Source organism: Bos taurus, chromosome Y (genome assembly GCF_002263795.3).
Source record: "Bos taurus isolate L1 Dominette 01449 registration number 42190680 breed Hereford chromosome Y, ARS-UCD2.0, whole genome shotgun sequence".
Classification (NCBI taxonomy): Eukaryota; Metazoa; Chordata; class Mammalia; order Artiodactyla; family Bovidae; genus Bos; species Bos taurus.
In genome coordinates, this window is record NC_082638.1 from 33,089,968 (window position 1) to 33,104,347 (window position 14,380).

Genomic DNA, 14,380 nt, shown 5'->3' on the forward strand with positions numbered 1-14,380 from the left:
TTTATTTATCTAATTTTATTTGCATCTCTTTCTTCACCCATACCATCCTAATTTAGACACCCCTTCATTTCAGCAGGGATGATTTCAGAAATCACTTTACATCCATTACCTCTTTTCCCTTGCTTCTCATTTTCTTGCTTACAAATATTATATCAGGTGTCATTTACCTAGGATGCATAACGAATGCTTTCTTGAACTGAAGAGTTTGGAATACCATGCAGTAAAATAGTAAACCAATGAACTAAAGCCTCATTTTCTCTTCTTTGTTTAAAAATTGAAAATGAAACTATGAAGATGAACACGTAAATTTATTGTTCAAATACAGGAATGGTAGGTATTTGTTGACATCTCCCAAAGTAACGTTCAATCTTCCTTAGGCTCCATAATCTGACACGTATTTGGTAGGTCAGTTTTAATTAGCATGGTTTCCATATAATGGTGATTGTTGATGAGTTGACTTGAAAGAGAGGAAGCAGATGTGTAAGTGCTTGTTGGCACTGAGAACCACGAGTTGCCTGTCTCTTGCAGGTTAGGAAAAGGATTGTCATGGCCTGACATATCGCTATGCCTGACTGGAAATTTAGAAGGCTCCACCATCAGTCCAGAATAAGTGCTCTGTAATGGGGATACAATGTGGTTCTGAGAAGTAGATGTAGTTGTAGTAGCAAAGTCCTCAATGGGGCCATTTACTTGAGTGTAGCTGCTATGTGAATGCCAATTAAAAATGCTCAACTTTTTTAAAACAGCAGGTTGATTTACCAAAATCTGTTCTGTTTGTCTAACCGATATTGGTGATGGGTGGTTAGGTAAGTCACATGGATATAGGGCATTTGTATTAGTGACAATCTGGATGGTATGAGGCTTTTGTATGAAAGGCACAGGTAAACGTGTGGAGGCTGAAAATGCGCTCTCTCTACTAATTTCTGGAATAAATTCAGAGTTACGATCATCTTCGTTGACACTTGCTTTAACATGCTTCTTGTTATCTTGCACTAATGAAGATATTTGAGACACATTATTAATCCCAACTCTTCTTTCTCTTCTTTGCACTCTTAATAAAAGTTGAGGATGACCTCTTTTGAAATTTGGATTATAGTAGGTCTGTAACTAAAATCAAAGGATTACATTATTTAGTTTCTTTATAAACCAAGGTAAAACTGACAAGCAAAGCTAAGTTATAAAAATGTATTCCTTTAATGAAACCAACTAAATAGCATCAAATAAAACACCTCCATTAGTAGTTTAACAGGTAACATGTTAGAAAGAATATGATCCTCAATGAAAAATATATTTTATATATACAGTAAATACCACTTTAAGTTGCTTCAGGACTTATATCTGGTTTCACAGTGCTAGGAAAGTTTGTCAAACATCCAATATTTTAACATATCCAGCTGTTCTCAACTTCAAAAAATAAAACTTTTTAACGATTTGTTAGCTCAAGTTTAAATTCGGTTTTAGCTACATATGTAAATGCGCTTTCTAGGTCACATGATTTCATCTTACGTATTGCCAATAAGTGAAAATGTTGGAATACCTTACTCAAAAGAGAGATGTTGTTTTCTTCTTCCAGAAAGACAGGTAGTGAAGCAGATCTTTGAAAAGTTTGTCGCTTTTTACTAAATCCATAAAGGTTAAGCTGTCGAATTAAACTCTTCATACTCTTGGTTTCAAATATTCTGAAAGGTGCCTTTCTTTCCAAGACTTCTTTCTTAAAGAGTTCTTCGTGGATCACTATACATGTGCCTCTCTCATCCCACCAAATAGATTCAAACTGATCACTTTCAACTATATTCCAAAGTTTTTGTGGAAAGGTGAGTGAAAGAAAATTAGTCACCTCATCTGTTTCAGATACAGAATATTTGTAGCATGGCCTTTTTATCACAAGATCCTCAGACAAAGCCTGAAAAGCATATTCTTCAATCATAGATCTCAAAACTGAGTCCCTAGTAAGTGTATAATCATACAAAGATCTAATGGAGGTTTCTGAATCAGTTGATTCATCCTTAGGAGGCCCATCTTGAATTTCTGAAGGTATATGTGCCATCTCAGAGAAATCTTTCTTCAGATCCTTTACTCATTTGTCTGATTTTACTGACCACTACTTCAAAAATTGCTTGGCTGGCCAACAGAGAGAAACTCTCTAGACCATCGCAGAGGTCCTCAAAGTCAAAAGGCTGTGACATCACAAAATCACTTGTCTCCTAGCAATCAAAGGGTAGCTGTGACATCACAAAATCACTGGTCTCCTAGCCATTGAAAGGTGATGTTCAGCTAGGCTTTACTTCAGCATCAACTTAAAAATACAGCCTGCTTACAGAAATAGTAACCCAAACCATGAAGCATGCAAAATCTCATTCCTAAAGAATTTTTACACAGAAAAATCACATCAATAAATCTACTTGGTTTCTGAAATACAAGTGATTTATCACCCTTCTATAAACACATTTTTCATATTCAGTACTGTTACCCAAGCAAAATTGGTCTACTGGCCTCTGCAATAAAATCTTTTAACTGTCTGGTTTCAACTACTCTGTGGTCTCTGTACTTAACTTTCAGGCTGGCTGGGGCTTTGGCATCTCTAAAACTGTTCATAGGATAATGCTCAGGATGTTATTGATGGCCCTTGAGGAGGAACTAAAGACCCTTGAATTTGACTAATGGCTAAATCATTATTATTCTCTATCACTTGATTATTATCCTTAGATTCTGTCTTTTCTAGCCTCACTGTTTAAAATTACTTTTTTTTATTGTTTTGTGTGTATTTTATTTTATTATTTTTTATTTGATTTTTTAACTTTACAATATTGTCCTGGTTTTGCCATACATCAACATGAATCCGCCACAGGTATACATGTGTTCCCCATCCTGAAACCTCCTCCCTCCTCCCTCCCCATACCATCCCTCTGGGTCGTCCCAGCACACCAGCCCCAAACATCCAGTATCGTGCATCGAACCTGAACTGGTGACTCGTTCATACATGATATTATACATGCTTCAATGTCATTCTACCAAATCATCTCACCCTCTACCTCTCCCAAGAGTCCAAAAGACTGTTCTATACATCAGTGTCTCTTTTGCTGTCTCATATACAGAGTTATTGTTACCATCTTTTAAATTCCATATATATGTGTTAGTATACTGTATTGGTGTTTTTCTTTCTGGCTTACTTCACTCTGTATAATAGGTTCCGGTTTCATCCACCTCATTAGAACTGATTGAAATTTATTCTTTTTAATGGCTGAGTAACACTCCATTGTATATATGCACCACAGCTTTCTCATTCATTCATCTGCTGATGGACATCTAGGTTGCTTCCATGTCCTGGCTACTAGAAACAGTGCTGCGATGAACATTGGGGTACATGTGTCTCTTTCAATTCTGGTTTTCTCAGTGTGTATGCCCAGCAGTGGGACTGCTGGATTATAAGGCAGTTCTATTTCCAGTTTTTTAAGGAATCTCCACACTGTTCTCCATAGTGGCTGTACTACTTTGCATTCCCAGCAACAGTGTAAGAGGGTTCCCTTTTCTCCACATCCTCTCCAACATTGATTGCTTGTGGACTTTTCGCACCCATTCTGACTGGTGTGAAATTGAACACCAGGAGGTCTACAATCTCCTACCTCTTTCTCTCGGTTTTCATACTTTTCAGTCTTCAGAAGGGACTGCTTAGAACACGAAAGGAAATAAAGTGTTGGACTTAGAACTCAATCATAAATGTGACAGAAAATCTCAGTTGCAGGTTCGATTTCTTTTTCAGGTTTTCCAGCTCTTGGAGTGTTTCAATCAGCAACAACTTTGGCTATTTCCTGCTGAGATGGAGCCTGGAGTTGGAAATAATTCTGAAATCTAAGCTTGGCATCAATATTTTCTCTTATGAAAATATACTTCTATATTTTATATATGATATATATGTATATATAAGTCTATATCTGTCTATTTTTGTCAAAACTGGACAAAAATTTGAAAATTGGTAGATCTTTATTAAAAGCAGAGAGGTGAGTGATATAAAAGAGTCCTCATATTTTACATTCAGCCAAGAAAACATATTTTGAAGTATTTCCGCTTACATATATTCAACAACCGAGTCGACTTTTTAATCATTCTTCATTTGGGTTTTAATTTTTTTCCATTTCTATTAAATCTAACAGGAGTTAAAAGCCATTGCACCTTTTTTATACACACACTCATACACACAGGTGTATATATGTCAAAATATAATTTTATGCAACACTATTTAGGTGGCCAAACTCATTGCTTGCTCCCAAGATCTTAAATAAACTGTTTGGGAAGCCTTACATTACTTAATAATTTTCTGGCTGAACAATTCAGATCCTGTTGCTGAAAAGCTCTCCTTTAATCTCGCTCATCTTCCACAATTCTTTCTGCAATAAGAGGTAGGGCTCATACTTATGGGGACACCTTGAACGCATAAAATCACAACTCTCATTTACTTAGATATATTGTTCAAAGAACGCTGTTGCTCTCCTCACATTGGACACAACTTTATTTTATTTATTTTCAATATAAATATATGTATTTTAATTGGAGTCTAATTGCTTTACAATATTGTACTGGTTTTGCCATACATAAATATGAATCTGCCACAGGTATACATGTGTGCCACCTCCCTCCTCATATCATCCCTCCTGGTTATCCCAGTGCACCAGCCCCAAGCATCCTGTATCATGCATTGAACCTGGACTGCCAGTTTGGTGACCTATGTTATTATACATGTGTCAGTGCCATTCTCCCAAATCATACCACCCTAGCCGTCTCCCAGAGCTCAAAAGACTGTTTTATACATCTGTGTCTTTTTTGCATTCTCGCATACATGGTTATCATTATCATCTTTCTAAATTCCACATATATGTGTTAGTTTATTCTATTGGTGTTTTTCTTTCTGGCTAACTTCATTCTGTATAATAGGCTCCAGTTTCATCCACCCCATTAGAACTGACTGAAATGTATTCCTTTTAATGGCTGAGTAATACTCCATTATGTATATATCCCACAGCTTTCTTATCCATTCATCCACTAATGGACATCTAGGTTGCTTCCATGTCCTGGCTATTAGAAACAGTGCTGTGATGAACATCGGGGTACACATGTCTCTTTCAATTCTGGTTTCCTTGGTGTGTATGCACAGCAGTGGGATTGTTGTGTCTTATGGCAGTTCTATTTGAAGGTTGTTTTTGTTTTTTTTTTAAAGAATCTAAACAGTGTTCTCCATAGTGGCTGTACTAGTTTGCATTCCCACCAACAGTGTAAGAGGGTTCCTTTTTCTCCACACCTTATCCAGCATTTATTGCTTGTAGACTTTTGGAGCACAACCAATCTGACTGGCATGAAAAGGTACCTCATTGTGGTTTTGATTTTCATTTCTCTGATAATGAGTGATGTTGAGCATCTTTTCATGTGTTTGTTAGCTATCTGTATGTCTTCTTTGAAGAAATGTCTGTTTAGTTCTTTGGCCAATTTTTTCATTGAGTCGTTTATTTTCCTGGAATTGAGCTTCAGGAGTTGCTTGTATATTTTTGACATTAATTCTTTGTCAGTTGCTTCAGTTCAGTTCAGTTGTTCAGTCATGTTCGACTCTTTGCGACCCCATGAATTGCAGCACAACAGGCCTCCCTATCCATCTCCAACTCCTGGAGTTCAACAAACTCACGTCCATCGACTCGGTGATGCCAACCACCATCTCATCCTCTCTCGTCCTCTTCTCCTCCTGACCTCAATCCCTCCCAGCATCAGAGTCTTTACCAGTGAGTCAAATCGTCACAGGAGGTGGCCAAAGTACTGGAGTTTCAGCTTTAGCATCATTCCTTCCAAGGAACACCCAGGACTAAACTCCTGTAGGATGGACTGGATGGATCTCTTACATCAAGAGTCTTTTCCAGCACTACAGTTCAAAAGCATCAATTCTTCCATGCTCAGCTTTCTTCACAGTCCTACTCTCACATCCATACATGACTACAGGAAAAACCATAGCCCTGACTAGATGGACCATTGTTGGCAACGTAATGTCTCTGCTTTTGAATATGCTATCAAGGTGGGTCACAACGTTCCTTCCAAGGAGTGTCTTTTAATTTCATGGCTGCAGACACCAACTGCAGTGATTTTGGAGCCCCCCAAAATAAAGTTTGACACTGTTTCCCCATCTATTTCCCATGACATGATGGGACCAGTTGCCATGATTTTCATTTTCTGAATGTTGAGCTTGAAGCCAACTTTTTCACTCTCCTCTTTCACTTTGATCAAGAGTCATTTTAGTTCCTCTTCACTTTCTGCCAGAAGGATGGTATCATCTGCATATCTGAGGTTATTGATATTTCTCTTGGCAATCTTGATTCCACCTTGTGCTTCCTCCAGCCCTGTGTTTCTCATGATGTACTCTGCATATAAGTTCAATAAGCAGGGTGACAATATACAGCCTAGACATACTCCTTTTCCTATTTGAAACCAGTATGTGTTCCATGTACAGTTCTAACTGTTGCTTCCTGACCTGCATATAGGTTTCTCAAGAGTCAGGTCAGGTGGTCTGGTATTCCCATCTCTTTCAGAATTTTCCACAGTTTATTGTGATCCACACACTCAAAGGCTTCCACATAGACAATAAAGCAGAAAGAGATGAATTTCTGGAACTCTCTTGCTTTTTCAATGATCCAGCAGATGTTGGCAACTTGATCTCTGGTTCCTCTGCCTTTTGTAAAACCAGCTTGAACATCTGGAAGTTCACAATTCACATATTGCTGAAGCCTGGCTTGGAGAATTTTGAGCATTTCTTTACTACCATGTGAGATGAGTGCAATTGCATGGTGATGTGAGAATTCTTTGGCATTGCCTTTCTTTGGGATTGGAATGAAAACTGACCTTTTCGAGTCCTTTGGCCACTGCTGAGTTTTCCAAATATGCTGCCATATTGAGTGCAGCACTTTCACAGCATCATTAAAAGGGGCCAATAGCTCTAAATAGACATTTCTTTAAAGAAGACATATGGATGTCTAATAAACACATGAAATATGCTTAACATCATTCATCATTAGATAAATGAAAATTAAAATTGTAATGAGCAGTCATCTCACACTGTTCAGAGTGGCCATCACCAGAAATTCTACAATCAAGAAATCCTGGAAAGGCTGTGGAGAAAAGTTAACCCTAATACACTGTTGCCCGTAACACAAACTGGTACAACCTGTATTCAGAACAGTTTGGAGATTCCTTGAGAAACTTGGACTAGACCTGTCATATGACCCAGAAACCCCACTTCTTTGCATATACCCAGAGGGAATTAGGATGGAACATAACACATGTACCCCAATGTTTATTGAAATTGCCTTTACAATAGCTATGGCATGGAAGTAATCTAGATGCACATCAGCAGATGAATATATAAGGAAGTTGTGGTATATATACAAACGAAATATTACTCAGCTACAGAAAGGCATATATTTGTGTCACTTTTAATGAGGCAGTTCAACCTACAGCCTATTATTCAGAGTGAAAAAAGTTAGAGAGAGGCAAATATTGCACATTAATGCATATAAATTGGATTTAGGAAGACAGTAACAATAACCCTACCCACGTGGAGGCTAGTAAAGAAGACCCACATATAAATAACACTTAGACTGGGATGATTTGAGAACATAGCATTGGAACAGGTATATTACCATATATAAAAGAGATGATCAGTGCAAGTTCAGCATATGAAAGATGCACCCAACTCTTGTGCTGTGGAAGAACCCAGAATCATGGGGTAATAAGGAAGGTTTGAGTTGTGTTCAGGATAGGGAGATACATATTTTCATGTGGCTGGTTCATGTTGATCTATATGTCAAAAACCATCACAGTAATACATAGTAATTCTATTCCAATTAAATAAATCATTTTTGTAAAAAGAAATTAGAAGAAATTTTAAAAAATGCATTTAGAAGTAGCATGGACATAATCCAGAATACAACCTCAACAGTTGTTTTATACCTACTCAAGAAAGTGCTGTGATGAACATTGGGGCAGCACTGTTTATAATAGCCAGGACATGGAAGCAACCTAGGTGTCCATCAGCAGATGAATGGATAAGAAAGCTGTGGTACATATACACAATGGAGTATTACTCAGCCATTAGAAAGAATAAATTCCAATCAGTTCTAATGAGGTGGACGAAACTGGAGCCTATTATACAGAGTGAAGTAAGCCAGAAGGAAAAACACCAATACAGTATACTAATGCATATATATGGAATTTAGAAAGATGATAACAATAACCCTGTGTACGAGACAGCAAAAGAGACACTGATGTATAGAGCAGTCTTATGGACTTTGTGGGAGAGGGAGAGGGTGGGAAGATTTGGGAGAATGGCATTGAAACATGTAAAATATCCTGTAAGAAATGAGATGCCAGTCCAGGTTCGATGCACGATACTGGATGCTTGTGGCTAGTGCACTGGGACGACCCAGAGGGATGGTATGGGGAGGGAGGAGGGAGGAGGGTTCAGGATGGGGAACACATGTATACCTGTAGTGGATTCATTTTGATATTTGGCAAAACTAATACAATTATGTAAAGTTTAAAAATAAAATAAAATTAAAAAAAAAAGAAAGTGGACTTAGGGCCCTTCCCCCCAGCCCATGACCCGCCTCCGGCCCCCGCCCTCCAAGTCCAACCTCCTATCTGTTTAATAAGAAGGCGCCTGTGTCTGGCAGAGCTGGTGTGAGACGAAGAGTCAATCCTTCCCAGCCACCGGGATAATCAAGAGTTTGGCGGGACCTTCAAGCACACACCGAAATAGTGAGGAGCCAGATGAAAAGCACAGACTCTGGCGCTGAAATGGATTAATAAGGAACTTAGTGATTTGGCCCGTGACCCTCCAGCACAATGTTCTGCAGGTCCAGTTGGGGATGATATGTTTCATTGGCAAGCCACAATTATGGGACCTAATGACAGCCCTTATCAAGGCGGTGTATTCTTTTTGACAATTCATTTTCCTACAGACTACCCCTTCAAACTACCTAAGGTTGCATTTACAACAAGAATTTATCATCCAAATATTAACAGTAATGGCAGCATTTGTCTCGATATTCTAAGATCACAGTGGTCTCCTGCTTTAATTATTTCTAAAGTTCTTTTATCCATTTGTTCACTGCTATGTGATCCAATCCCAGATGACCCCCTAGTACCAGAGATTGCACGGATGTATAAAACAGACAGAGATAAGTACAACAGAGTATCTCGGGAATGGACTCAGAAGTATGCCATGTGATGCTTAAAGTCAGACTAACCTGCATTATAGCTGGAATAAAATTTAAATTACTGTTTTTTTTTTTTTTTCTTATCTGGCTGCTCCCCTATCAGACCTCATCTTTTTTAATTTTATTTTTTGTTTACCTCCCTCCATTCATTCACATGCTCATCTGAGAAGACTTAAGTTCTTCCAGCTTTGGACAATAACTGCTTTTAGAAACTGTAAAGTAGTTACAAGAGAACAGTTGCCCAAGATTCAAAATTTAAAAAAAAAAAAAAAAATGGAGCATGTGTATTATGTGGCCAATGTCTTCACTCTAACTTGCTTATGAGACTAAAACCATTCCTCACTGCTCTAACATGCTGAAGAATCATCTGAGAGGGATGGAGATGGATGCTGAGTTGTCACATCAAAGGAAGCAGCATTATTCTAACAGCGTCCATTCTTTTTTAAGCCTTCCACTGTTAGAGATTTGAGGTTACATGATATACTTTATGCTCATAACTGATATGGCTGGAGAATTGGTATTGAATTTATAGCATTAGCAGAACAGAAAATGTGATGTATTTTATGCATGTCAATAAAGGAATGACCTGTTCTTGTTCTACAGAGAATGGAAATTGGAAGTCAAACACCCTTTGTATTCCAAAATAGGGTCTCAAAACATTTTGTAATTTTCCTTTAAATTGTTAGGAGGCTTGGAGCTATTAGTTAATCTATCTTCCAATACACTGTTTAATATAGCACGGAATAAATGATGCAAGTTGTCAATGGATGAATGACCAACTAATAGCTCTGCTAGTAATTGATTTATTTTTCTTCATTAAAGTTGCATAAACCAAAAAACAAAACAATAAAGAAAGAAAGAAAGTGGACATAGGAGGGGCAGACCATGTGTGCTGGTATAGAGGCTGAAAGTCAAAGAAGATAAGCTTGAGATTGCAACTATGTTTTTGCAGCATGACCTCAGTATCATAGTCTAAGTAGTGGAAGATGCATGTGGCAGAATGCAAGCTTAGTAGATCGGCATGCCTACTCTGGAACAGAGGTTCAGTAGGAGTTAAATGCATGCACTTGAGCGTCGTTTCAGGAGTGACGGTATATGTGTTTCAGAGTGAAGATAAATAGGTGCAGCAAAAGTGCTCTAAAATGTTGGGAAATACTTGTAAGAAGGCAGGTTCAGAGTGGAAGCTCAGTATTTGTGTGACTAATGTTATAGACTTAGACTTAAATTGAAGAAAGTAGAGAAGACCACTAGATGATTCAGTTCAGTTCAGTCGCTTAGTTGTGTCCGACTCTTTGTGACCCCATGAATCGCAGTATGCCAGGCCTTCCTGTCCATCACAAACTCCCGGAGTTCACTCAGACTTATGTCTATCGAGTCAGTGATGCCATTCAGCCATCTCATCATCTGTCGTCCCCTTCTCCTCCTGCCCCCAATCCCTCCCAGCATCAGAGTCTTTTCCAATGAGTCAGCTCTTCACATGAGGTGGCCAAAGTACTGGAGTTTCAGCTTCAGCATCATTCCCTCCAAAGAAATCCCAGGGCTGATCTCACTCAGAATGGATTGGTTGGATCTCCTTGTAGTCCAAGGGATTTTCAAGAGTCTTCTCCAACACCAGAGTTCAAAAGCATCCATTCTTTGGTGCTCAGCCTTCTTCACAGTCCAAGTCTCACATCCATACATGACTACTGGAAAAAGCATAGCCTTGACTAGATGGACCTTTGTTGGCAAAGTAATATCTCTGCTTTTGAATATGCTATCAAGTTTGGTCATAACTTTCCTTCCAAGGAGTAAGCATCTTTTAATTTCATGGCTGCAATCACCCTCTGCAGTGATTTTGGAGCCCCCCCCCCCCCCCAAATAAAGTCTGACACTGTTTCCATTGTTTCCCCATCTATTTCCCATGAAGTGATGGGACTGGAGGCCATGATCTTTTTTTTTTTTTTTTCTTTGAATGTTGAGCTTTAAGCCAACTTTTTCACTCTCTACTTATGATTCAGGTATGACCTAAATCAGATCCCTTATGATTATATAGTGGACATGACAAAAGATTTAAGGGAATAGATTTGATAGAGTGCCTGAAGAACTACAGATGGAGGTTCATGAAATTGTACAGGAGGCAGTGACCAAGAACATCCCCAAGAAAAGTAATGCCAAAAGGCGAAATGGTTGTCTGAGGAGGCCTTACAAATAGTTAAGTAAAGAAGAGAAGCAAAAGGCAAAGGAGAAAAGGGAAGATATACCCATATGACTGCAGATTACCAAAGAATAGCAAGGAGAGATAAAAAAGCCTTCCTCAGTGATCAATGCAAAGAAATAGAGGAAAACAATAGTTGGGAAAGACTAGCGATCTCTTCAAGGAAATTAGCGATACCAAGGGAATATTTCATGCCAAGATGGACACAATAAAGGACAGAAATTGTATGGACCTAAAAGAAGCAGAAGATATTAAGAAGAGGTAGCGAGAATCTATACAGAAAAGATTGAAGAACTATACAGAAAAAATCTTCATGATCCAGATAATCATGATGATGTGATCACTCACCTAGAGCCAGACATCCTGAAACATAAAGTCAAGTCAGCCTTAGGAAGCATCAATACAAACAAAGCTCGTGGAGATATGGAACCCCAGTTGAGCGATTTCAAATCCTAAAAGATAGTTCTGTGAAATTGCTGAATTCAATGTGCCAGCAAATTTGGAAAATTCAGCAGTGGCAACAAGACTGGAAAAGGTCAGTTGTTCCCGTATATGTATTTTAGAGCTTGTTCTCTGTAGTGGTGAAATGTGTCCCACAAAGTGTTAGACAGGACTGAAGCAAACGAGTGCAAAATGTTGCAAGTTTTTTTTGTTTGTTTTGTTTTCACCTGTGGCAGCTTTTCTCCAGTGAGAGTTAATTGTGAAAGTGGAGCAGGTGCTTGGCTTTCAAGGACCCTGGTGGTGCCAAGTGTACAGGGTTCAGGGACACAGAACTGACTAGACCACAGGAGTTATGACCCTATCAGAGTCTTTTTTTGAGCTTCTTGTAGTTGGCGATCAGAAGGCCTCTTTTGCCAGTCTTTCTCCCTAGTTCCACCCATTGAGGCACTTAGAAGGCTTCGTTGCCTGGAATCCTTCCCTGTTGTTCAATGTGTCAGCACATAGAGATACCTCCCTGGCTGGGGTCCTACTCTGTAGATCAGTGCATCAGGCACTTAAAGAAGCATCGTGAGTAGGGTTCGACTCTAGTTTTGTGCATCAGGCACTTAAAGGAGCACCTGGGTGGTGTCCTGCTCTGTATTTCAGTGTGTTCAGCATTTGATGGGTCAGCCTCACTATTGTAGTAACTGCTGATGCTATCATGTGGAGAGAGAGAGGCTATGGTGATTGCTCCACCCCCATACATGTGACTCAGTGATATCGCCTTGCTTCCTTGGCTGCCTGGCTTTCCTCCACAGGCGTATCCTAGCACAGTTTCCTCCCTCACAGCCCCTCTCTCCATCTCGCCACAGTAAACAGCAGCCTTCGCCCAGGAATCGCTCCAGAATCCCTCAATTGCAGCTCCCAGCCACTGTGCCTTTCAGGAGACACATATCCTTGGCTGGGGTATGTACAGCTGTAGCAAGGACTCACTGATTCTCATTACATCTAGTTATCCACAGATCAGTTGTCTCACTCTCAGCTTTAAATGTTTATTCTATGATTCAGACAAGCCCCCCAATATGGGATTAGACCCCTCCTTCACCCACTCAGGGCTGATTCAGTCCTAATAAGACTCATGATTTTCCCCCCAGTTCTTTCATCCTACTGAGTTTTGCGTGGTTCTATATATTCTTTTCCACTGGTCAGGCACTCCTGTCTGCTTTCAGCTGATGTTTTGATTACTTGTCTGTGTCTGAAGGTGTATGCCTGATGTATCCACAGAGAGATGTATTCCACATCTACCTACAGCTCCACCATCTTGTTCTCTCATCTCAAGATAGTTTTAGAGCACAGAATCCACAGTGGCAGTAGGTGTGCTATAAAATGTGAGTTCAGACATACACCTGAGGGCAAGCTTAGTGATTTTAGCACAGCTGATCTAAAGCATTGATTTACTATTGGCCAGACACATGGCTCAAATATTATGAAAATTATTTATGGTGTGCCAATTCTAGAGCACAAGATCAGTCGTTGTGTAACATTTGCTGTAGAATGCAAGTTCAGTTGTGGAAAGAGGTATGCTCCACAATGCAACTGAGACGTTTTAGTCATCTTGTGGTAGAGTACATGCTCAGTAATGGTAGGAACTGTGCTCTAGTGTTCATTCAGTAGTGGCTGGAGGCATGTTGCCATTGCCAATGGGATAGCTTCAGACAGCCTGTTCTAAAATGCAAGCACACTAGTGGCAGAATGTATGCTCCAGATTGCAAGCTAAGTAGTTTCAATACTTCTATGCTAGAGCTCAGACACAGTAGTGATGTATGCAGGCTGCAAACTGCCATCCTACTATTTGTGTCATGTCCGCTCTGGAATACAGTCTTAGTACTGGTGGGGAGAATCCTCAAAAGTACAATCTCAGGAGACAAAGAACAAGTTCTCTAAAGCAAAGATTCAGTATTCGAACCATACTTGCTCTAGATCATGGTTCTGTATTACCAGGGGTGTGTCTAAAGTGTGCTTCAATGTTGAGATGCATGCTGAAGAGCTAAGTTCAGCAGATGAAGCATGCCTGCATTACATGTGCTTCAGAGTGTTGTCTCAGGAGTTGCAGTACACTTGCTTAAGAGTGCACACTCAGTAAGTGAGGGACATATTCTCTTGAACGCTGGGTTTTTATTTTTGGATGCATATCCAGAGATCAAACTGAGAAAATGTGATATGCCTGTTCTGCCACACAAGCTCAGTAGTGGGAAGATAAGTCCTCAACAGTGCAAGCACATGGGTTGTGGCATATGTGTGTTGTGACACATGATCAATTGAGGCAGGAAATATGAAGTATACACCAAGTCTCTAGTTGTGGAAGATCATCCATAGATGTAGCTGTGGAACACAGGTACACTACTCACAACTTATACAGTCTAGAGTGCTGGATGGCTAGCAGCATAATGGCTGATATAAAATGCCACTGGAGTGATGGCTGCACACACCTTCTAGAGCAATACTTCAGGGAAGTGAC

General features: G+C 39.5%; 1 protein-coding gene across 1 annotated transcript; it reads right to left on the bottom strand.

Moving 5' to 3' along the window:
• Window positions 1-1,444: 1,444 nt before the first annotated feature.
• Window positions 1,445-2,167, bottom strand: LOC132344686 (heat shock transcription factor, Y-linked-like; the record flags this gene model as incomplete). The annotated part of the gene is made up of 1 exon (XM_059884327.1): window positions 1,445-2,167. A coding segment is annotated over exon 1 (603 nt), but the record flags the coding sequence as incomplete, so codon positions are not given.
• Window positions 2,168-14,380: the final 12,213 nt, after the last annotated feature.